This window comes from Molossus molossus, unplaced genomic scaffold (assembly GCF_014108415.1).
Source record: "Molossus molossus isolate mMolMol1 unplaced genomic scaffold, mMolMol1.p scaffold_m16_p_9, whole genome shotgun sequence".
NCBI lineage: Eukaryota > Metazoa > Chordata > Mammalia > Chiroptera > Molossidae > Molossus > Molossus molossus.
This window is the reverse complement of record NW_023425403.1, coordinates 94738975-94765042: the sequence shown is the minus strand read 5'-3', so window position 1 is coordinate 94765042 and position 26068 is coordinate 94738975. Positions and strand designations below refer to the sequence as shown.

General features: G+C 39.2%; 1 protein-coding gene across 34 annotated transcripts in view; it reads left to right on the top strand.

Annotated features, from left to right (window-relative positions):
* SPRYD7 (SPRY domain containing 7) overlaps window positions 1-26068 on the top strand; it is a 241640-nt gene that overhangs the window by 204246 nt on the left and 11326 nt on the right. For 33 of the 34 annotated variants that reach the window (XM_036250461.1, XM_036250464.1, XM_036250478.1 and 30 more), the window contains 3 exons: window positions 13236-13352; window positions 18439-18605; window positions 25697-25799. In XM_036250461.1, the coding sequence (XP_036106354.1) occupies window positions 13236-13352; window positions 18439-18605; window positions 25697-25799 (387 nt within the window). Of the gene's footprint in view, window positions 1-8392; window positions 8587-13235; window positions 13353-18438; window positions 18606-25696; window positions 25800-26068 lie in introns of those variants that run through there. The other variant, XM_036250458.1, reaches the window with a different exon arrangement.

Below are 26068 nucleotides of genomic sequence, written 5' to 3'. Positions count from 1 at the left end.
TTTGCACAGCAAAGAACACTATCAACAAAACAAAAAGACAACCTACCCGAACGGGAGAAGATATTCACCAATGATGCATCAATAATGGGTGGAGTTAATATCCAAAATATATAATGAACTCATACAACTTAACCCCCCCCCCAAAAAAAACAATCCAATCCAACTATAAAATAGGCAAAGGACCTGGATAGACACTTCTCCAAAGAGGGCATACAGATAGATGGCCAATAGACATATGAAAAGATGTTCAACATCACTAATCATCAGAGAAATGCATATTAAAACCACAATGAGCTATCACCTCACACCTGTCAGAATGGCTATTATCAATAAATCCACAATAACAAGTGTTGGTGAAGATGTGGAGAAAAGGGAACACTTGTGCACTATTGGTGGGAATGCAGATTAGTGCAGCCACTGCGGAAAGCAGTGTGAAATTTCCTCAAAAATTTAAGTTTCCTCCATACTGTTTTCCTTTGTGGCCATACCAGTTTGCATTCTCACCAGTAGCAACAACATGGATTGATCTTGAGAACATCGTGCTAAGTGAAATAAGTCAGACAGAAAAAGTTAAGAACCATATGATGTCACTCATATGTGAAATATAATACTGAAAGCAACAAATGAACAAACATGACAAACAAAAACTCACAGACACAGAGGGAAGGAGGATGGAAGGTAGTAAAGGGAAAGGGAAAAAAAACCCAAATCATAAAAATAAAATAAAAAAAAGGGACAAAAAATAATTAAAAACAGAACCACCTTATGATTCAACAATTCTACTTCTGGCTATTTATCTGAAGAAATCCAAAACACTAATTCAAAGAGATATATAGACTTCCAGTCAAGATGGCAGCATAGGTAAACACGATATTGCCTCCTCCCACAACCACATCAAAATTACAACTACACTACAGAACAACCATCATTCAAAACCACCTGAAATCGAGCTGAATGAAAGTCCTATAACTACAAAATTAAAAAAGAGGCCACATTGAAATTGGTAGGAGAGGTGGAGGCACGGACAGGCTGGTTTCCACACCCACGTGTGGCAGATAAAAATCAGGAGGATACTTCGGCTGTGAAGGTCCTCCCAGAGGAGTGAGGGGTCCCCATCCCACACCAGGCACCCAGCTCAGGGTTCCAGTGCCAGGAATAAAAGTCCCCATAAATTTTGGCTGTAAAACCAGTGAGAATGGAGGCTCAGGGAGGCTGAGGCGGCTAGAGCCCCAGGCAATTCCTCTTAAAGGACCTTCACATGGACTTGCACCCTCCAGGCTCCAGCTTGGGAGAGGCAGCTTGAGAGGCATCAGAGACATACAAGGAAGAACTGAGTTGTTTGTCATCAGGGCGAAGGCTGGAGAGGCAGCTTTCTCCCAGACAGACATACAAGTGGAGGCTGTTGTTCCTTTGGCAAGTCCTTCCCCAATGGGGCAGGTAGACAGCCTCCAGATCTGGGCTCCAGCAACCTGGCTCACACTGTTTGCTCCACCCTAGTGATTCCTTGAGGCACTACCCTACCAAACTGTTTCCAGTGGTTTTACCATAGGATTAGCCTGTCTTGGCTCCTGCTTCAGAGTTTCCTAAATCCTCTCAAACAAGCAGCATCTGGCCTCAGCGAGCCCCATATCTCTTGCTAACTGGCCCCAGGCCTGGTGCTAGAAGTAGCCAGCCTTGGTTCACAGCTTGGATTTGCCTGGACACCTCCAAGCCCAGTACAAGAAGCAGCAATCTGCAGATCACTTTGTAGCTTATACCTGACGGCCTCAGGTAGAACACAGGCAGTGGCTGACCTTGCCCCAGAGCCAGCACACCCAATGGACAGCTTTAGGCCACATTGAAGCACCACCACCCAACCACCTCCACAAGCAACACACTCAAGGAGTGTACTCAGTAGGTACCAGAGCCCTGCTGAAGTAAGTCTTGCGCTGTGTGGTGGGCCCCTGCACAGCTGATCCTCCAAGGAAGTCAGAGGTCAGTGGTCAGTGAGTACAGCCAGTCCTTGCAGCTGATCAGCCTGAGTAAATCCCTCCCACTGACATGCTAGCAGCAGTCAAGACTCAAATACAACAGAAGGGTGTACAGTCTACATGAGGGGTACAACTTGAGAGCCCAGGTGGAATGATCAGGGAAAGCTGTGCCACTAGACCCTAAAGGACATCTACTAAAATAGGCCACTGTAGGAAGCCTAGGAGACATAGCAACTCTACCTAATACATAGAAATAAACACAGGGAGGCAGCTAAAATGAGGAGACAAAGAAACAGGTCCCAAATGAAAGAACAGAACAAAACTCCAGGAAAAGAACCAAACGAAATGGAGATAAGCAATCTAACAGATGGCAGAGTTCAAAGCACGGATTATAAGGATGCCCAGTAAACTTAGTGAGGACCTTAAGAGCATAAAAAGGGGCCAGTCAGAAATGAAGGATACACAGTCAGAAATGAAGGAGGCACTAACTGAAATAAAAAATAATTTACAGGGGACCAATGGTAGAGTAGGTAAAGCCAAGAAGCAAACCATCAATTTGAAATATAGGGAAGCAAAAAACACCCAATTAGAACAGCAAAAAGAAAAAAGAATCCAAAAATAATGAAGATAGTTTAAGGAGCCTGTGGGACAACTTGAAGTGTATCAACATTCACATCATGGGAGTGCCAGAAGAAGAAGAGAGAGAACAAGAAGTTGAATACCTATTTGAAAAAATAATGACAGAAAACTTCCCTAACTTAGTAAAGGAAACAGAAATACAAGTACAGGAAAGACAGAGAGTCCCAAACAAGATGAACCCAAAGAGGCCCATGCCAAGACACATTATAACCAAAATGCAAAAGGTTAAAGACAGAGAATCTTAAAAGGAGCAAGAGAAAAGCAGTTAGTTACCTACAAGAAAGCTCCCGTAAGACAATTAGGTGATTTCTCAAAAGAAACTTTGCAGGCCAGAAAGGAATGGCAAGAAATATTCAAAGAGATGAAAAGCAAGGACCAATAACCAAGATTAGTCTATCCTGCAAAGCTATTATTTAGAATTGATGGCCATATAAAGAGTTTTTCAGAGAAGCAAAAGCTAAAGAAGTTCATCACCACCAAAACAGTATTATGTGAAATGTTGAAGGGTCTTCTTGAAGAAGAAAATCAAATATATGAACAATAAAATGGCAACAAATACATATCTATCAACATTTGAATCTACAAACAAAATGAATAAGCAGAACAGAAACAGACTCCTAGATACAGAGAACTTTTTGATGGTTGTCAGATGGGAGGGGAATTGGAGGATGGGCGAAAAAGGTGAAGGGATTAAGAAATAAAAATTGGTTGTTAGACTGAGGAACCTCAAAGGAAAGGGTGGAGGGGTGGTGGGAAGAGATAAACCAAAGAACTTATATGCATATATGCATAACCAATGGACACAGACAATATTGTAGGGAAGGTAGCAAGGGGGCAGGAGTGAAGAGGAGGGGGGTCAATAGGGGGAAAAGGACAGACATCTGTAATACATTCCACAATAAAAATTAATTTTTTAAAATTAATTAATTTATTTTTGTTACAGATGTTTCTCCTTTCCCCCCCCCCACTGATACCCCCCTTCCCATCCCTCCCTGCCCTGTCCCCAGCTTTGTTGTCCATGTCCATTATTCATGCATACATGCATATAAGTTCTGTGGTTTATCTCTCCCCCACTACCCCCTCGTCTGGGGATTGTCAATCTGTACCCTCTTCCATGTCACTGAGACTACTCCATTCCTCAGACTGTTATGTTCATTATATTTCACAAATAAGTGAGATCATATGATACTTGTCTTTCTCTGGCTTGTTTTGCTTAGGATAATACTTTTCAGGTCCCTCCACATTGTGTCAAAGGATAAGAGATCTTTCTTTCTTACAGCTGCATAGTATTCCATTGTGTATATGTACCACCGCTTTTTTATCCATTTGTCTACTAATGGACATTTGGGCTGTTTCCAGATCTTAGTGCTGCTACAAACATGGGGGTACATATATTCTTTCTGATTGGTGTTTCAGTCTTTTTAGGGTATATTCCTAGAAGTGGGATCACTAGGTCAAATGGCAGTTCAATTTTTAATTTCTTGAGGTAATACCATATTGTTTTCCATAGTGGCTGCACCAGTCTGCATTCCCACCAGCAGTGTACTAGAGTCCTCTTTTCTCCATACTCTCGCCAACACTTGTTGTTTGATGATTTGTTGATGGCGGCCATTCTGACAGGTGTGAGGTAATACCTCATTGTTGTTTTAATTTTTATCTTTCTGATGATTAGTGATGTTGAGCATTTCTTCAAACTTTTTTTAGCAATTTGTATGTCCTGTTTGGAGAGGTGTCTAGTTCCTCTGCCCATTTTTTAATTGGGTTCTTTGTCTTCCTTTTTGTATGAGCACTCTATATGTATTGGAAATTAACCCCTTATCTGATATATCATTGGCAAGTATGCTCTCCAATACAGTGGGTTGCCTTTCCATTAATAAAAATTAATTAAAAAAATATTTATTCATTTTTCTGTTCATTGTAACATTATATACAATAGCCAAGATATGGAAACAATCTAAGGTTCTAACAAAGGACAACTGGATAAAGAAGAAGTGGTACATATATAAAATGGAATATTACTCTACCATAAAATATTTTACCTTATAAAAAAAATAAAGAGAATGAAATCCTACCATTTGTAACAACGTGGATGAACCTAGATGATATTATGCTAAGTAAAATAATTCAGACAGAGATAGACAAATAACATATGATTTTCACCTATATGGAATCTTAAAAACCAAAATAAATGAACAAACAAAACAGAAACAGATTCATAGATATAGTGAACAAACTGATGGTTGCCAGTTGGGAGGGAGTTTGAGAGGCTAGATGAAAAAGGTAACAGGATTAAATAGTAAAAATTGGCAATTACAAAATAATTACCAGAATGTAAAGTAGAAAATAGGAAATATAGTCAATAATGTTATAATAATTATGAATGGTGCCGGGTGGGTACTAAACTTATCAGAGGGATCACTTTTGTAAGTTATATAAATGTCTAACCACTATACCATACACCTGAAACTAATATAATATTGAATGTCAACTGTAATTGAAAAACATTTTTTTACTTTTTTCTTTTAATTGAATTTATTGGGGTGAACCTTGTTAATAAAATTATATAGGTTTCAGGGGTACAATTCTATACATCATCTATATATTGTATTGTGTGTTCACCACCCTAAGCCAAGTTTCCTTCCATCACCATTTATCCCCCCTTTACCCTCTCCTTATACCCTCCACACACTTTCTTTTTTTTTTTTTTAATTTTTTTTTTTTATCCTCACCCGAGGACATTTTTCATTCAGATAGAGTGGGAAGGGAGAGAGAGAGAGAGAGAAACATCGATGTGAAAGGGACACATCGAGTGGCTGCCACCCACACGACCCAACCAGGGCCGGGGACAAACTGCAACCAAGGTACACGCCCTTAGCGGGAACCGAACCCGGTTCTCTCTGGACCACAGGCCGACGCTCTAACCCCTGAGCCAAACCGGCCAGGGCTCAACAAATGTTTTTAATTAAAAAAGTAAAAATAAAATCCTGACATGATGTTACACTCAACTCAGAAATACATGCTTTATATTATTATCCCATCAGTTCTAGAGTTCCTAGCATATGTCACTGAAGCAGACAGACATTTTTTTTCCCTAATAGTTATTCTCTGTTACTGCTTTTGATTTAGATAAACGACTTTCTAATTAACTACTGGTAAACTTTTTGTAGACTTTATTTAAAGTGTTAGCTGTAGAAGACTGTCAAAATATCTTTAGCACTGTGCTTTTCAAAAAGAAAGGTTAATTTCTTTTTGAAAATAATAATGAAAGGACAATAGAATCCCAGATAAAAGAAGGAATAAGGTCTGCAAGCTAATGGATGGTATTCATCTGCCAAGAAAGGGAAGTCCATTTAAAGAGCTAATCGGTTTTGCTAGCTTCATATGCTGAGTACTATACACTCGAATCGCTGCAATGGGAGCAAAGTGTACTGGACAACGCTTCAGCAGATTATTTGTCTGGCCAGGAAAGACCGGCAATTCTGCCTATACAGTAATGGTCTATTCACAGCCATCTAATAGTCTGGCTTTCATTGAAGATGTGACTAACTTAAATGTTTATTATATATTTAATACATGTCCTACTTTAAAAAATATTTCTGAACAACTATTGTACCTTATAAAACCCAATTTTTTAAAAATGTCTATACATGAGTTATGGCAGTTTTCAGCCAATATGGAGATTAATGAGCTATACAAAAATAAAGTGCACATACTGAGAAAAATTTTTTGGAGTATTGCAGCATTAATTACAAGAGTTAGGTCTTCAGAATTTGAGAAGCAGCATGATCTGGTAGAGCAAACACAAGCTTAGGAGTCATACTGATGCCTTTGTATTCTACCTTGTTTATTTCCTAGTCATCTTAGGCTACACAAGTTATTTAATCCTTCTAAGTCTATTTCTTTATCTATAAAATGGAGGGGACAATATTCACCCTGAAACCTTTTAAGAATCCAATTAGATATATTTGTGAAAGAGTGCTGACCTCACAGACAGGCAGAAAATTTTTCTCTACGTTCTATTCAACTTTCCCCTCTCTCCCAGTGGAAAAAAAGCAGAACACTAACACTTCTCCGAATAATAGCCAAGGATTTCAGTAACAGAAGATTCCATGTGTGAAATTATTACCAAGACAGTACTTCATAGGTAGTGGGGAGGGGGTCCACCATCAACCAGTTCAGTAATCACCTTTAATATTAATTCTCTGGTAACTAAATCTTAAAGTACAAAGCATCATTTGTATAGACAGCAGAGACATTGAAGAAATTCTCTTATTATGTGGAGAAAAATCCTTCATAAGGGATAGCTGTACTCAACTCACTAAAAAGTTATACTATATAGGAAACCATTACGTATTAAGTGGCCATTTTGTGTCCGGTTTCCCAATACTGAACTCTGGAAAAACCTTCAGGATGAAAACCTTATTTCGGAACAGAGATATGAACCAGGTTAATTCTAGAGTTTGTCCATTTCAGACGCCAAGTGGTATCTGAAGATGTTAAGCCAACCACGGATGGATGAAAAATTAGGCTCAGAGATGACTGGTGACCGCCATGTGAGCCTCTTACTGTGGAAGCAGAAAGGAAGACAGAAGGAATCGAGGGCTTGCTTTGGGAATCCAGCAGCCCTCTTGCTGCCTCCAGGGTTCCCTTCCCACTCCTCGGAACCCTCAGTTCACGAAGCAAATGAGCTAGGAAGAGGCTGGTCAAGAATCACCCTCCCGCCACACCTCCATCGGTCCCCTCCAGCAGCGGCCTCCGGTGCGCTCCTGACCACGGAGCACCAAGGGCCAAGAAATGCGTATCTGTATCTAAAATGCAGCAGAGCAGACTTGGAGTCTCGGGTGCGCATCCACGGTGCAATTAATTACTCCCAGGTCCTGTGCATCTATTCAGGCAGGATTTGAGGAAATTCTTCAGAAACCAGCCACGTTAGGGAGACGGAGGTCTTCAGTGGAGGCAAAGTTCTCTGAGTCCTCAGTGCGCAGGGGATGGTTACTTCGGCGCTCTTTCTTATCAATCCCCACCCCCGCAACCTGATTTGCCTCTGTCAATTCACCCCTAAAGATAATGTCCAAGTGAGAAGAGCACAGCTTTTATTTTTTTTAATTTTTTAACATTTTATTTTATTTTTCAACTTTCCCAAACTTTATTAAAGAAAAAGCAATGATGGTGAATCTCTAAAACATAGTCAATTTTCTGTGAGCTTTCCCTTGAAAATGTGGTTTGATTTTTTTTTTTAAGATAACTCATCTCACTAACCAAGGGCATTTGAAAAAATTTTTGTATTGTTTAAAATATTACAGATGTCCTCCTTTTTCCCCCAGATTTCCCCTCCTTTCCGCTCCCACCCTCCCCTCCCCACTGCTTTCCCCAGCCTACTGTCTGTGTAGATCGGTTGTGCATATATGCATACAAGTTCTTTGGTTTATCTCTATCCACCAGTCCTGTGGGTAGAGATAAATCAAATAATCGAGGGTGAAGACACCCTCGCCATCCGGTCAGTACTGGGGCACACACGAGAGACTGACCCTTGGCAGAAGAGCCCTTGCGCAGGCGCCAGACCGTCTCTCTACCGGCGGCCTGCCCAACACGCCCTCTGCCCTGCCCGGCCACTAGCCCCGCCCTCCTCCCCAGCCCCAGCCCCGGCCCCGCCCCGCCCAGCGATCCTCCGCTCTTCGGCTTAGGGCGGCTTCGCCTCAGCCTGCGCTGCGCCCTCCCAGCCTGGGGCGTCGCTGTACCGGCCTCCGCGCTCCACAGGGACACCCACAGCGCTTCAGCGGAGGTGGGAGGCGGACAGGAGGGGTTGGGGGGTGGTGTTGCCACGGTCTAGGGGCTACAGGCGGTGGCGGCGGAGTTGGTGGGCCCTGCGTGATGGCCGCCTCCGTGTTCTGCTGCCTGCGGTGCTGCAGAGACGGCGGAACTGGGCACATTCCTCTGAAGGAGATGCCAGCCGTGCAGTTGGACACGCAGCACATGGGTAAGGGCCCTTCCTTCCCCAGTCCCAACCGCCCAGTTGGTCGTGCGCCGCAAACTGGTCCGGGGTTGGAAGGACCACCTGCGGCTCTGCCCGCGGGGCGCCGCCCCCGCTTCTCCCCCATCGACGCTGCCTGGACCCCGGCTTGATCTCGCGGATCTCCTCCAGACGCCGGCCGACTCCACTTCGGCCCTTCTGTGTTCAAGGCTACGCAGCTCTAGTGGTCAGGATGTGGGTATGTGGACCTGCCCATTTTCACTGAAATATCACAGGAACCTCCTTGGAAATGCCCTCCTGAGACTCTTCAGAGGTCCCCAGGCGAGGGGCGCGGGTTTGGTGCCCCTCCTGCAGTGCCCTACTGTCAAGCTCCATTCAAAACCTGAACATTTTCAGGGTGCTTTAGGTCTGATCCCTGCTCCTTCTGCCAGACAATTTTCTCTCTAGCCCATCATTCACATATTGAAGGTTGATATACTGGAAGTGATTTTCCTCTCACCTTCTAAAGTCAAAACGAGGCAGATTGCAAGAGCCTGAAGTCGCATCTCAGATCACAGTCTGCCATTTCAGCTAAAACCTATTACCTAACTCCTCTGTAGTTACGGTTAAAGGTGTTGTAATTTCATCTGTCTAGCCTCTTCCCAACAGGTCAGGCTATTGCAAATTAAAACAACATTTTGCTCCTTTGCATTTATGTTTTTTCAAATGGGCGTATAACTTCTCATCAGACATTCTTCCTCTCCCCTGTGCAGCCTCTTTCACCCACATTATTTCTGTTCTTAGACTTTTCCCATAGTTTTATGCTTCTGGAGTTTGGCTCTAGAAGCAGAGATTTCCCACTGTTATTATTTCAGTTAGAGTATTTTTTGTGTATCATTCTCTTATAAATATATTTATGCACTTTCGATTTTTCCCACATCTCTCATTGGCTAAAGGAGAATGCATTGAAGTAACAAACTTTGTACGTGGGTATTTATTTTTAATTCTTGGATTTTCTAAGTGTAATACAGAGCCTAACCACATAAATATATGGGAGGTATATATGTATCTGTATATCTCTTTAAATTATTTCTTATCCATTATCATTTATAGACAGGGATTTTCAAATCCTGTTATTTCTCACAGAAAATGCTTCCATTTCACTTACTCATTCAACTGATATTTATTGAGTGACTATCAGTGGCAGGCATTGTTTTAGGTGCTGGGAACACAGTCAAGAACAACCATATGTAGTTCCTGGAGCTTATGATCAATCGGCCTTAGCTCTTTTTATCTACTGCCAAACTCCTGATTTACTGCAGGCTGCTCTTTGGAGCATTCCTTTTCTCTGGTCTCTTCTCTATGAAGAACTGGTCAGTTGTTCTCATTCCACTAACCTTTTCCATGTCTGCTCAGCAACTTTCAGTAGAATAATGTCATCTCCAAATGTACTGCTTGTGTAGAGATTTTTTCTTAACCTTTCTTCCATTAAGTTCAAATTCTTCAATCACAAAAGAAACCTGATTTTAGAAACTGAATAAGAGAGGAAAGGCTTGTTGTGTTAGGAGTACGTTTCAAGCATAAATGAATATTAAATTGAACATATGAGAAGCACACTGAGCAAATATGCATGTATTTGGATATGTGAAAGCTTGTATTAGATAACCTAAAGAATGTAATTGCTTTTTTTTTTTTATAAACAAAATAGTCTCTACATTTCATATCCAAATGAATGTTTTATCTTTCAAAGTTATCATTTATTTTGGTAATGTTGCATTGCTTAAAACCATTTTGGAATTCCTCTGTTGGGATTTTCTATTGGCATAGGTTTTGAAAATATTTGCAATTTTTTCCGTAAAACATACTGTTTTATTTTATTTTATTTTAATTATCCTCACCTGAGGATATTTTTGCATTTATCTTCAGATAGAGCGGGAGGGAGCAAGGGAGGCAGAGAGAGGGAGAAACATCAACGTGAGAGACACATGGATTGGTTGCCACCCACACAACCCCAACCAGGGCTGGGGACGAACTGCAACTGAGGTATGTGCCCTTAGCAGGAATCGAATCTGGGACTTCCCAGTCCATGGGCTGATGCTCTAACCACTGAGCAAAGCCGGCAAGGGCTTAAAACATACTCTTTGATTATGTTTGTATGTGCTCTGACTGTACTCAAATTTGCTTTGACTTTCTGATTAATAAAACTTTACAAATTACATAATTCAAACATACGATATCTTTGTACTTAAAGAAGTAGAATACACTTAAAATAATGCCCCAGTGATTCACAAATACTCCAGAATGTTTCCTGAATATATTCATCTTTCTATATAAAACATCTCAGTACCTAGCAAATGTCTTGGAGATAGAAAATGATATTGAAGTTAGAGAATTATGCCATGCTCAGAGTTGGTTCTGTGGTTCCATCTGAGTAGATTATATTGTATTGAGAGTCTTCTGATACTTCCATTAATTTAGCACGTTAGGATGATATCCAAGACAGTAAGTCATCTACTATAGAAACTTGGTATTAGAAGATTTTAATATGTATGGGAACCTCAGGGCATTGTTAGTTAAGAAAATAATACCACTTATTTGCATAATTCTTTGAAATGTGTTTTACTTAGAATGCTTTTAGTTATAAGTAGTAAAACTACAACTAAGAATTGTTTAAACAATTTATTGTTACATGTAACTGAAAAAAGTATAAAGGCAGCAAGAGCTTTAGGAAAGACTGTTGCCAAGGACTGGGTTTCTTCTCTTCTCTTCTGCTGTTTTGTTGTGAAGGCTGGCTTCCATGATAACGCAGCAGCAGCTTGGGCTTCCTCATTTAGGTCCAGCAAGAATGAGAAGAGTGTCTTCCTTTCTTTGTTTTCTGCAAAAGTCCTGAGACTGTCTCTGATTTTAGTGGCTTAGGTCATATAACCATTTTTTCATTCGGTCACTGTGGCCAAGAAATGTGGAATGCACGATTGACTTAACCTAGGTCAAAGCTGTACCCCTGAAGCCAGAGATTGAGTCAGCTTCCTTGGAACTGTTTTGATCTCCAGCAGGAAAGCTGTCGGGAAAGGGAAAACAGATGCTACATGTCCACTATAAAGTGCTTAGCAGAGCATATATATTCATTCATTTCTATATCATTTATTTGCTGAACATCTGTTAGATGCCAAGCATTACACGGTCTTTGCCATCAAGGAGGAGCTGGGCCCTGGGTCCTATCCAGTTGAAATTGCTGGAGTTATATTTTTTAACCAGGTGTAAATTATAAAGTTACTTACCCAGAATTTGGACTTCAACATTTATAATGAGAAAAAAAGTGGATACTAGTGAATTCTTAATAATCATGTAAGATTCTTAGTTTTACCTTATTTAAGAGAGAGTATCTGTATTAGAGTCTGAAAATTTAGAATTGTAATTGAGACTGAAAATTTTGCATTTCTATTATGTATTTGTCCCAAATAATTTTTGTTTAAACATGAATTCAATCATGAATTAATGACATAACTGCCTCCCTGCTAATACCTTTTGTTACTATGTCCTAGTTTTGTTTAACCCTCTCAGAAGAAGTCCCATGTAGTTCTAATAGCCAGATTTTCTTGGCTTATACACTTATTACCTGTGTTGTAGTAATACTGGCCACGGATCTTGGGAGTCACATGCCTCGGTGTTATGGTATATTTCTTGATATTAGAATTATGTTAAGTCTCTTCATGTTCTCTGATACACATTCTTTCCTTAATCGAGATTTGGAAAAGTATTGGTATTGGGGTCACACTACCAAGACAGTTTTTTCAGTCTCACCTATCCAATGTTACTAAGCTAAACTAAAAATTTCCGTGAAAATCAAATGTTTTTAATGATGTTAAAGCCTTTATTACATATTTGCAATATGATTGATAGTGGCTGTCTTCTAAACATTTTTTAAGATCCTAAAATTAGCATTTTTTAGTGTTACCTATTTCAAGAACATAGATGTATGTTTCTTTCCATATTCTATGTACTCTTCAGTTCTTACTTGACTAATGCACTAGCATACTACTTTGTATAGTAGATATTCAGACAGTTTTTAGTAGATTGTTTTAATTCATTTGTATTGAATTGAAAATTATACTAATTTACTAAAGTTTTTAACTGTTTATGCTTTTATTTAAATTAAGAGATTTATGAAATCAAATTGATTTGTTGACTAAAAATTAAAGTTAATCTATTTCTATATTTAAAGCATTTTAAGTATTCAGCATAATTCAGAGTTTGAAACTGCCTAATTAAACAAGATTTCTAGCTACAAATGAATATTATTAATTTTATTTTTAGAGAGAGAGACATCGACATGATAGATAGATCAGCTGCCTCTTGCACGCCCCCTACTGGTGGTAGAGCCTGCAACTTAGGCATGTATCCTGACTAGGAATCAAACCAGGACCTCAGTCCATGGGACAACGCTCAGTCCACTGAGCCACACCAGCGGGGCTACAAATGAATATTAAATATAAATGTTTTCTCAGGAAAAATAGTGAATTAAATATTTAAATAATTTATCATTATTTCCATATTTCACAGTACATGTAGTGTCCTTGTTTTTTGTGGACCAAGTGTTAAAAGTGAAACAAAAATTAACCTTGATTGTTGGATAACAAAATACAAAACTTTACATTGTCTGCATTTTTTTTGTTTAGGAACAGATGTTGTTATTGTAAAAAATGGAAGAAGAATATGTGGAACAGGAGGTTGTTTAGCCAGTGCACCTTTACATCAAAACAAAAGCTACTTTGAATTCAAAATCCAGTCCACAGGTTGGTATAATGGTACTTTACTATTAAGAGTCCTAATTGTTCTAAATATTAGGAATTTTTTTCAATATATGAAAAAGATTAATGAGGTAATAAAAAAGCTCTAAACTGTTACTTAGAAGATATTTTCTTCCACGTCTTGTGTGATTCTGGTTTAATTAGTTAATTTAGTTAAATTAGATTCAGTTTTCTTTTTTATAAAATGGGTTTAAAGGAGCTGCCCTTCCTGCTGATTCACATGAGCTATATTTATGAAAGTGTTTTAAGGACAGGACATACTAGATCATTGTGAGGCACTGGCATTATTATTAATATAATTAATTATTAATGGAAGCTAGGTACACCATTTCATTTGAACATATAAAATGTAGACTCTTACTGTTGTAACCCAGGAGATCGACCAAACTCAGACGCCGAGATGGGGTTTAATAAAAGGAGTTTATTGAGCTAAATCCGCAGGCACCTGCAGTATGTCCCACACAGGAGTAACTGTGGCCCCGGAGAGCTAAAATGGCTCCTTTTTATAGGATTTTGTAAGGGGGGGTGCTACGTGTAAGCAAGCATGTTACAGAAGCAGAATTTAGCAGTTAGTTAATTACCTGTTACTCAGTTTCGCAGACATCTCAAAGGTCAAGATGTTTTCAATAGATTATCCCTGGCGCCAACCCCAGGATTACTCAAGGGTTAGTTATTACCCCAGGGTTAGCAATTACTTAGGGATTAGCTAGTGAAGAATGTTCTTCAGTAAATGAGTAAACTGACAACCCCTTTGGTTGTCGTGAAGGCCTCTGGGAGTTTGGGTCAATGGCACTGAGTTATAACATTACTATATATTTTAGGTTAATATCAATCTTATGAATCTGAGTTTTTCTCTTTAATTCTTGTTAAGATAGCTTGAAGCAATTAACAGTTTTAGAATTCCAGTAAGTCTCAAGTCTGTGCTTTCTTTAAAATTTAATGGAGTTTCTTTCTTTTTTTTTAACTTATCTTTATTGTTGAATGCATTATAGATGCTCCTCATTTTTCCCCTATTGACCCCCTCCTCCCCACTCCCGCTCCCCTCTTGCCTTTCCCTACACTGTTGTCTGTGTCCACTGGTTATACATATAAGTTCTTTGGTTTATTTCTTCCCACCTCCCAGCCCCTCTTCGCTTTGAGGTTTGTCAGTCTAACAACCAATTTGTACTTCTTAATCCCTTCACCTTTTTCACCCATTCCCCCAAACCCCCTCCCATCTGGCAACCAACAAAATGTTCTCTGTATCTATAAGAATGTTTCTGTTCTACATGTTCATTTTTGTTTGTAGATTCAATTGTCGATAGATATATATTCATTGCCATTTTGTTTGTTCATGTTTATTATCTTTTTCTTCAACAAGACCCTTCAATATTTCATATAATAACGGTTTGGTGGTGATGAACTCCTTTAACTTTTTCTTGTCTGGAAAACTCTTTATATGGCCATCGATTCTAAATGACAGCTTTGCAGATAGAGTAATCTTGGATGTAGGTTCTTGCTTTTCATCACTCTGAATATTTCTTGCCACTCCCTTCTGGCCTGCAAAGTTTCTTTTGAGAAATCAGCTGACAGTCTTATGAGAACTCCCTTGTAGGTAATTAACTGCTTTTCTCTTGCTACTTTTAAGATTCCCTCTTTGTCTTTAACCTTTTGCATTTTGATGATGATGTGTCTTGGTGTGCACCTTTTTGGGTTCATCTTGTTTGGGATTCTCTGTGCTTCCTGGACTTGTATGTCTGTTTCCTTCACCAAGTTAGGGAAGTTTTCTGCTATTATTGTTTCAAATAGGTTTTCGATTTCTTGTTCTCTCTCTTCTCCTTCTCGCACCCCCAAGATGCAAATGTTGGCACACTTTAGTGGTCCCAGAGGCTTCTTTCATTATCCTCATTTTTTTGGATTCTTTTGTCTTTTTGCTATTCTGATTGGGTGTTTTTTGCTTCCTTATATTCCAAATCGATGGTTTGCTTCTTGGCTTTACCTACTCTACTACTGAATCTGTGTAAATTATTCTTTACTTCAGTTAGTGCCTCCTTCATTTCTGACTGGTCCTTTTTTATGCTCTTGAAACCCTCACTAAGTTCATTTAAGCTCTCACTAAGTTCATTGAGCATCCCTATAAGCAGTGTTTTGAACTCAGCATCTGTTAGGTTGCTTATCTCCGTTTCGCTTAGTTATTTTTTAAGGGGTTTGTTCTGTTCTTTCATTTGGGACCTGTTTCTTTGTCACCTCATTTTGGCTGCCTTTCTTTGTTTGTTTCTATGTATTACTTAACAAGAGGTATGGGGCTAGCTGAGACCAGATGCTGCTTGTTTGAAAGAATTTAGGAAAACCTGAAGCAGGATCCAAGACAGGCCAATCCTATGGTAAAGCAACTGGCAACACCTTGGGTGGGCCTGAAAGTGGGGTCAGTCAGGGCCTCAGGGAATCACCAGGGTGGGGCAAACAATGTGAGCCAGGTTGCTGGAGTCTCAGATATGATGGCTGTCTGCTGCCCCAGGGAAGGGCTCACCAAAGGAACAAAGGCCTTTGACAGCACCTCTGTCCAGGAGAAAGCTGCCTCTCCAGCCCTCGCTCCAATGCCAAATAACTCAGTTCTTCCGCATATGTCTTTAAAGCTGCCTCCCCCACGCTAGAGTCTGGAGGAGCGAGTCTGAATCTGAGTAAGTCCGTGTGCGGGCCCTTTAAGAGGATCTGCCTAGGGCTCCAGCAGCCTCAGCCTCCCTCAGCCTCAGTTTCTGCTGGTTTTATAGCCAGAAGTGATGGGGATTCTCTTCCTGGCACTGAAACCCTGAGCTGGGTGCCTGGGGTGGGATGGGGACCCCTCAGTCCTGGGGGAGAACCTTCCCAGCCAAGGTGTCCTCCTGATTTTTATCCCCCACACGTGAGTGTGGGACTAGCCCGTCGGGCCTCTGCCCCTCCTACCAGTCTGGATGTGGCTGCTTCTTTAATCCCGTAGTTGTAGGACCTTCATTCAGCTTGATTTCAGGCGGCTTTGAATGATGGTTGTTCTGTAGTTTAGTTGTAACTCTGATGTGATTGTGGGAGGACGCGATACCACGTTTCCCTACGCTGCCATCTTGATCGGAAGTCCTGCTGTTTCTTGAATTGTATGATAAGTCTATGTGAGTACTATAATGGTTAACAAATCAGTTAACTTGTGGCAATATTGAATATGAGGAATTTTTAAAAACTGATTGATTTTAGAAAGAGAGACATCAATTTGTTGTTCCACTTATTCATGCATTTATTGGTTGGTTCCTATATGTCCCCTGACCAGGGATCGAACCTGCACCCTGGCATATCCAGACGACGTAACTAACTGAGCAACCTGGCAATTTTTTAAAGCTTTATTATAAAGAAACTTCTAGTAAAACACAGTATATGAGTAATGTAGATGTAGAATAGGAACACTAGAGTGGAGTAAATCAATCCTACTCTTATCCGACTGGCTTTAATGATATAAAACATTCCTCTGGAACTTGTTTTCTAATTAGTTTTTTTTTTAGTTTCATTTTTTTCTAATTAGTTTTAAATACTGATTTTCTTAAGTGCATGAAGTAAATATAATCTGTCCTCTATTCCGTTCTAAGTTAACTCACTGGCTGCAAAATGTCTCTGGTTACTGTGACCTTCTGAAGTATAACATACCTTTTCTCAAGAAATGCAAATATTTTCTTGAGCCTTATATCTAACACCAATTTTTATGTGGATTTTCTGTAAAGGATGATATGCCTAAGATAAATGTGCTGTTGGAATTTGTTGCATTGATTTCAGTGAAAGATTGAGACAGTTGTGTCAACGTGTATCACAGCATGCACAGTTCTTTAGGAGTAAGAAGACTCTCTAACCCTGTTTAGAACTGTTGTCATGTGAAATTAGTTATATTATCTCTTATCACTCTTAAAATTGTCCCATTTTGGAGGATAAATTATAATAGTCAAACTATTTAGGAGGACAAGACAGTGAAGTTGAGACATGCAGCTTTTTGATGATCTCACTCAATCCAGAAAAATTCTTTGACAACATGGTGTTCAGATCTTCTATTCATAGAATTTGTCCTAACTGATTTTGATAAAAGACTGGGAAGGAGACGGTTTGAGACAAAATTCAGAGATCTAGGTATTCTGTTTGGCTATTTGTTGTGAAAGTTGTTTGCTTTATTTTTCTTTTTTTTTTATTTATTTTTTTAATCCTCACTCGAGGACATTTTCCCATTTTTTTGTTCGGAGTGGAAGGGAGAGAGAGGAAAAAAGAGAGAGAGAGAGAGAGAGAAACATCGAGGTGAAAGGGACACATCGAGTGGCTGCTACCCGCCCGACCCAACCAGGGTCGGGGGACAAACTGCAACCGAGGTACATCCCCTTAGCTGGAACTGAACCCAGATCTCTCTGGACCGTAGGCCGACACTCTAACCACTGAGCAAAACCGGCCAGGGCAAGAGTTGTTTGCTTTAAAAGTCAGCTTAGGCCAAAAGGTTTTAAATTCACTGATTTAGGTATTGGATGAGAAAATTATTTTACCCTTTATCAATAATTTTCTCTCCGTGATGTTGACTGAGTCATATGTTTTGCCACATATTATAAGATGCAAAAACTAAAGATTGTAATTTCCTACTTCTCAGAGGTAGTGAAAGAAATAGAAACCCAGGCCATTTAAATTCAATGTGTAGCTTCTAAAACATCATTTTTAGAGAAGAAGAAGAAGAATGAAAATAGTATATTTTTAAATATTTACTGTGTGCTTTACTTACACATTTTTGAGTACTTAAACCATTGCCAAGTGCTTTGCCTGAGTTATCTCACTATATCTTATAATAACCTTGCGAGGTAAGTACTGTTGGAATCCACAATTCACAGGTGAGTAGACAGTGAGAGGTTAAGTGACTTACCCAAGATAACATAGCTAAATTCTGCCTACGATTTAAACCTACGCAGTATAACTCTAAGACTCACTCTTATCTCCTAGGCTATACTATGTCTGCAGAGAACCTAGTATAATTTGCAAAGTACTTTTTAAATATTTTTGGGGAGAAAAAAAATGATCAACAAAAAATAGTTTATTATATTTTCAGGAATCTGGGGTATTGGTGTTGCAACTCAGAAAGTTAATTTGAATCAAATTCCTCTCGGCCGAGATGTGCACAGTCTGGTGATGAGAAATGATGGAGCTCTATACCACAACAATGAGGAGAAAAACAGGCTGCCAGCCAACAGCCTTCCACAGGAGGGAGATGTGGTGGTGAGTTTTTTTGTGGAGTTGTCTTCCACTGTATATTATTAAACTTGAGCTGCTTTTAGATTATGTACTTTTGAGTTTGTAGTTAGAATTCCAAAGCACTGGGATTATATCTAATGAAGTGGTACATTTTCTAAAGAGCACTTGGTGTGAGTGCTGCCGCCTTACCAAACTGTTCTTCCTACAGCTGTCACTGGTGAGGGATATCAGTGTGAGCCTTATTTTCATGAAGGAGAGTTAATTACAGATTGGCTGCTGATCAACATTTCCTGCTTCTCCAACATCAGAGAAATCTTGGCCCACAATTTTAAAAGTTCACTCACCCTTATATTGGGAAATAGTAGGTATTTTTGCAGCTGGAGATCTCTTAGAGGAAATTTTGACATTTACTACTTAATTTGTTATGAATTTCTGTTAAAGAATAACAGCATTTTATCAGGAGTGTTGGTCCTCATTAAATTTAGTTTTATTAAACTTACTTCACTTTCAGAACTCTTCAAAGAAATAGACTTGAAATCCTAAGGCTTTACCAAAGCTGCCCTATTGAAAATGTGACCCAAAGATCCCTTTCTGTCTTTTCCAGATACTTTCTCTTGTATGGTGTTATTCAAAAACCTTTAGACACTGAGTTTAGTCTGTTAGCTATTGATTGAGAACAGAGTTCTTGAGTCTCCTTTTGCAAAGGTGCCCTTATACACAGAACTGTGAGTTCCTGGCCCTGTACCATGAAAGGCATTTGTAAATAATGAGGGAAAATTTCTAATACTAAGGTGACAAAGATAAGGTAAAGTTAGGGAATTAAAAAAAATACACAGTATTTTAGAGAAAATGAAGAAAAGTGTGGAAAGATTTTTAATTATGGTCCAATCGCTTTTCTGCAATTTAAATATAAAGAACACTTGTCTGGCCAGTGTGGCTCAGTGGTTGAGCATCGACCCATGCACCAAGAGGTCACTGGTTGAATTCCTGGTCAGGACACATGCCCAGGTGTGGGCCCGATCTCCAGTGGGGGCATGCAGGAGGCAGCCAGTCAATGTTCTCTCTCATCGATGTTTCCATCTCTCTCTCCCTCTCACTTCCTCTCTCTCTAAAATCATTAAAGGAAAAAAATTATTTTCAAATAAATAAATATAAAAAACACTTGGTTTTTATTTGTTTGCTTATTTGTTTATATATCTACTTGGTTAATCTTCACCCGAGGATATTTTTCCATTGTTGTTGTTTTTTAATTAAGATAGAAGAGAGGAAGGGAGGGAGGAAACGTGTATGTGAGAGAGAGAGACAAAGATTGGTTGCCTCCCATACAACCCCTGACTGGAGCCTTGGATCAAACCTGCAGCCCAGGAACGTGCCCTTGACCAGGAATCAAACCTGAGACCCTTTGTTCCAAAGGCTGATGCTCTGACTGCTGAGCGAACCTGGCCAGGGCTGCACTTGGTTTTTAAATAGGTAAATTGTTAAAGTGTTTTTCTCCATAAATTGACTAAAGAAAAAAAAGACAAAAGACAAACTTTTTTAAAAGTTTGCTTTCTCTGTTTTTTTGAATAGTTGGTTCTGTATTTGTAGATCACTGCCAGATGTTCATAATATGGAACACTGTTATTCAAATGATTATTTCTTGAAAGAGAATCTTGAAGTCACATTGATGCTGTGAACCCGTTTACACTAAAAGATGAAATTTGAACATGAGAAAGGATAATCAGTAAAAAATGTCTTTGTTAATGAACTGAAATTCTGTGTGTTATTCTTGCCTTCCTATTTCATTCATTAAGATGATTGATACCATAAATTGACAGATTTAATTTAAGAATGTCATTTTTAGTCTTTTGGCATTATTAAGTTAGACTTTGATTTTCACGTCCATTTGATAAAGGAGAACTAAAAAAAGATGAAATACATGCAGAATCAAGAAAATAAAACATTATCCTACCATATTAATTTTATCTTCCTACTTCATGCACTTGAGAACAAATTTCATCAAATTGCTGACAGTGGCATAGCAAAAGTAGAATGGATCATAAGCCAGGAAAGACATTCTCATATGTGTAGAATTTCAGTCATATACCATTCTCTGAGGAAAAATAAGCTTTCAACATTTAACCAAATGATTATATTCATATAATAATCATATAGTACCAACAGACTACTACAGCACTAGGAAGGCATACCTGAAACAGTTAATGCTTATTTTTTCCTTTTATAGATAATTTTGAAAAGTGCAAATTACATTTTTTTAGTTTAATTTTAGAGAAGTCTGGTAAACATTCTATGTAATAATAAAAGCAAATACTTCTCTAGCATTTATTATGGGACAGGCACTGTTTTAAGTGCCTGTCAGAGATTAAATTGTTTAATCTTCATAATGACCATTTTACAGATTGGGAGAAGTTAGGTAAATTCTTGTACAGTTGATCCCAGAATTATACAGACAGTTTAATTTCTGAGCCTGTTCACTAAACCTACAGTTATTGATAAATACATCAATATGTCAAAATCAAAGCTAATTTCTAGATCATGTAAAAGGACAGATTAAGTTAGAAAATACTTGAACCAAATGCTGCTGATGGGGTACGTGGAGGGGGGGGGTCTCACATCCTTCTTCATTTTTTCTTTGGTATTGGGATGTATTGGGATTTTGCATTTAGCTAGAGGCTTGGGTTTAAAACTTGCTTGTTTGCAATGTGTTATGCTGCCACCAGGTGGCGAAGGGTACCTGGATTACAACTTGATCTGAGTGGTTCGATTTCTTATAGTCCTATGGAGTTAACACTTTGCTTTTTTTGTAATTGTGTTTTTGTTTTGTTTTGTTTTTTTTATCCTCACCCGAGGACATTTTTCCATTTTTTGTTCAGACAGTGGGAGGGAGAGAGAGAGAAACATCGATGTGAAAGGGACACATCGAGTGGCTGCCACCCACACGACCAACCAGGGCCGGGGACAAACTGCAACTGAGGTACATGCCCTTAGCGGGAACCGAGCCCACGACTCTCTGGACCACAGGCCCATGCTCTAACCTCTGAGCCAAACCGGCCAGGGCGTGTTTTTGTTTTTTCAAATGAAAACAGACCTTTTCATTAAAAAAGCTAATCCCAGCTATCAGTTAGTTTTATTATTATATTTAAATACCTAAACTGAAATGAAACAAAGGCAATCTGTTTATCTTTCTCAATATTCCTTAACTTTCATTTTTATTTTTTATTCCTTACCCAAGGATACTTTTCTACTTATCATCAGACAGAGTGGGAGGGAGGTAGAGAGAGAGAAACAGAGAGAAACACTGATGTGATAGAGCCACATCGACTGGCTGTCTCCCACACAACCCGACCAAGGCCAGGAACAAACCACAACGAAGGAACGTGCCCTTGACCGGAATCGAACCCACGACTCAGTGGTCCATGGGCCGATGCTCTAACAACTGAGCAAAACCAGCCAGGGCAGTATTCCTTAACCTTTTTTTTTTTTTAAATCTTTATTGTTGGATGTAAAATGTATTACAAATGTTCCACATTTTTCCCCCATTGACCCCCTCCTTCCCACTCCCGCCCCCCTCCCACCTTTTCTCACACTGTTGTCTGTGTCCATTGGTTATGCATATAAGTTCTTTGGTTTATTTCTTCCCACCATCCCCCCCCTCTTTCCCTTTGAGGTTTGTCAGTCCAGCAATGAATTTGTACTTCTTAATCCCTTCACCTTTTTCACCCATTCCCCCAACCCCCCTCCCAACTGGCAACCAACAAAACGTTCTCTGTATCTATGAGAATGTTTCTGTTTTACCTGTTCATTTTGTTTGTAGATTCCATTGTCGATAGATATATATTCATTGCCATTTTGTTTGTTCATATATTTTATCTTTTTCTTCAAAAAAACCCTTCATCATTTCATATAATAACGTTTAATACATGATTTTAACCATGGCTTTGCTAAGATTTGAAGAAAATATTTTATAACTCGTAAATATTGAGTTATCTGAGCCTTTGCTGTTTTAACTGGAAAGTGAGAGAATAAAGACTAGATCATCTGTAAGATCTTTTTCTATCTCTGAAAAGCTTTTAAGTTGGTACAATTTATCCATAGTCAGAAATCTTTAAAGTGGTTGCTTCTTGGTCTGTGATGATTTCTCTGTTGAAAAATCTCTGCTGTCTAGTCTTAATTCTTCCAAGGAAACCTCCTTTGTCATCAGTCAGTAACTACTGTGTAAAGTTTTAAAGAGCATTTTAAAAGTTTAAACTTACATGCCAATTAAGAATAAGTGTTCCACCCTGGCTGGTTGGGCTCAGCCATTGGAGCATCGGCCTGTGGACTAGAGTCCTGGGTTCAGTTCCCGGTAGGCCCTAGTGGCTAGGGGCATGTACCAAAAAAATAAAAAAAGAATAAGTGTTCCAGCTCTGGCCAGTTTGGCTCAGCGGTTAGAGCATTGGCCAGCAGAACAACGAGTCTCGGGTTCAATTCCGCTGAAGGGCATGTACCTTGGTTGCGGTTCAGTCCCTGGTCCTGTTTGGGGTCCGGTGGGAGGCAATCAATCGATCTGTCTCTCTCACATCGATGTTGGTCTCTCTCTCTCTCTCCTTCCTTCCCACTCTGTCTGAAAAGGAAAAATATCCTCAGGTGAGGATTTAAAAAAAAGAAAAAAGAATAAGTATTCCAAAATCATGCTGCATAGGCTTTCCAGCTGTGCATCCACAGGTAAATTCTTTAAATTCATTGCGCTTTAGCTACCTCATCTGTAAAATGGAGACAATAATATTGTCTGTTTTGTTGTGAGGATTAAATGAGTAAACATGAAGTGCCTAAAATAGTGTTTGGTATCTAAGTATTTTCCAGCATTTTATTACCAGTATTATTATTATTTGTTAATCCTCACCCAAGGATATTTTTTCCATTGGTTTTTAGAGTGGAAAGGAGGAACGGAGGGAGAGAAAAAGAAACATTGATGTGAGAGAGACACATCGATTGGTTGCCTCCCACATGTGTCCCAACGGGGGCCAGAGTTCGAACCTGCGCTGTAGGTACATGCCCTTGACTGGGAATTGAACACAAGACCCCTGGCCAGGGCAATAATAATTATTATTTTCATACCACTAATAATGTACAAAGTAGGATTTTTTATTCCAATGTGTGTTTTTTTTAAATCTTTTAAATTGTTGTTTTTTCTTTTTCATTAAAATTTTTTTTTTCTATTTTTCAAGTTGATAGTAAGTACTAATTATAGTGGATCCTTGCACAATGCAGGGGTTAGGGGCACTGACCCACTGCATAGTCAAAAATGCACATATAACTTTTGACTCTCTGAAAATGTAGTTTTCCCTCAATATTCATGGGGGATTGATTATAGGACCACCTGTGGGTACCAAAATTCACGGATGCTCAAGTCCCCTATATAAAATGGCATAGATTGATGCATATAGTTGACCCTCCCCTTATGTGACTCCCAACTGTGGATTAAAACATTACATGTTTCTATTAAAAATATCTGCATATAAGTGACCTACACAGTTCAAACCATGTTGTTCTAGGGTCAACTTTATAGTCAGTTGTAAATACCAGTTTTACCTTGGTAATATACTTGACATATTTGAAACCAAGATAAGAAATACAGAAAATGCCCGGCCAGTGTGGCTCAGTGGTTGAGTGTTGACCCATGGACCAAGAGGTCACTGGTTAGATTCTCAGTCACGGCACATGCCCAGGTTGTGGGCCTAATCCCCAGAGTGGGGCATGCAGGGGCAGCCAGTCGATGTTCTCTCTCATCAATGTTTCTGTCTCCCTTTCCCTCTCCCTCTCCCTCTCCCTTCCTCTCTCTCTAAAATCAATAAAGAAAAAAATATTTTTTAAGAAGAAACCATACATTTCTCTATTTCTTAACTTTTTTTAAATTGATTTTAGAGAGAGAAAAGGAGAGGGTAAGGGAGACAGAAACATGGATGAGAGAGAACATCGATTGGCCACCTCCTGCACACACCACCCCTGGGAATCTGGCCCACAACCTGTACATGTGCCCTGACCTGGAATCAAACCGGCGACCTCTTGGTGCGTGGGTCAATGCTCAACCACTGAGCCACACCGGCAGGGCTGTATGATTTCTTTTTTTTTTTATTTTTTTTTTATTTTTTTGTTACAGATATTTTACCTTTTTACCCCATTGGCACCCCCCACCCCACCCCCCCTCCACCCTGTCCCCGGCTTAGTTGTCCATGTCCATTGGTCATGCATACATGCATATAAGTTCTGTGGTTTATCTCTTCCCACCCCCCCACCCCCCATCCCCTCTTCTGAGGGATGTCAGTCTGTGCCCTACTTCCATGTGTCTGGGTCTACTGTATTCCTCAGACTGTTATGTTCATTATATTCCGTATATAAGTGAGATCATGTGGTATTTGTCTTTTTCTGCTTGGCTTCTGTCACTTAGGATAATACTTTCCAGGTCCCTCCATGTCGTCTCAAAGGATAAGAGATCTTTCTTTCTTACCGCTGCATAGTATTCCATTGTGAATATGTACCACAGCTTTTTGATCCATTCATCTACTGGTGGACACTTGGGCTGTTTCCAGATCTTAGCTATTGTAAATAGTGCTGCTATGAACATGGGGGGATTTCTTTTTGGAAATAAATTGTATAAAGATACTTCTTCACAACATGAAAACAATAACAAGTAGTAAGCCCTAATGGTGAAAACTTCATTGTTTCCCCCCACTTCAGATCAAATTCTGCATATAGAGAGAGCAGTGTTTCTGTATGAGTTTTAAAGGTCTCTCTGTTCATAGTATGCCAGTAGTTATATCATCTTCAATATTCAAAATATAAAATCCAGATTATCTAAATGTAAAATACTAGGATTTAAACTGATGTCACTTGTTTTACCTCTAATGTGGATTTTTGGGAGTTTACCTTCCCCCACCCCCATGTAATAACCACCATTTTTCTTTTAGCTCAGTTCAGGTAGAAGTCTATCAAATTGTAAACCCTTAAGGAAAGCTGTTGTGACCCTCTGTTTAATAGTTGGTGTTCCATGTTCCACAATTAGTGCTTCCTGACTGGTAAGGTTTTTATGAGATATTTTTATTATTACCATTTTTAATATTTTCTTTTGTTCCTAGGGTATTACATATGACCATGTAGAATTAAATGTATATTTGAACGGGAAAAACATGCATTGTCCAGCATCAGGTATACGGGGGACAGTGTATCCAGTTGTTTATGGTAAGCTAAAATATTTCTAAATATTATTAGCTATATGTTAACTTTTGCTAAGGACCTTTTACAGGGAATGTATTCAGTAGGATATCACAGTCCTGATTTTCTGGACTAAGGAAGATTTTTATTCTCAATAAAAGGTGTATAAGTATTACAGTTTCTGTATAAGTGTGTCCTGCAACAATTGGGTTACTTAAGAGATAACCTTATACCACTTAATTACTTTAATTTTTATTATAGAAAATTTGAAACATGTTGAGAAATAAAGAGATATC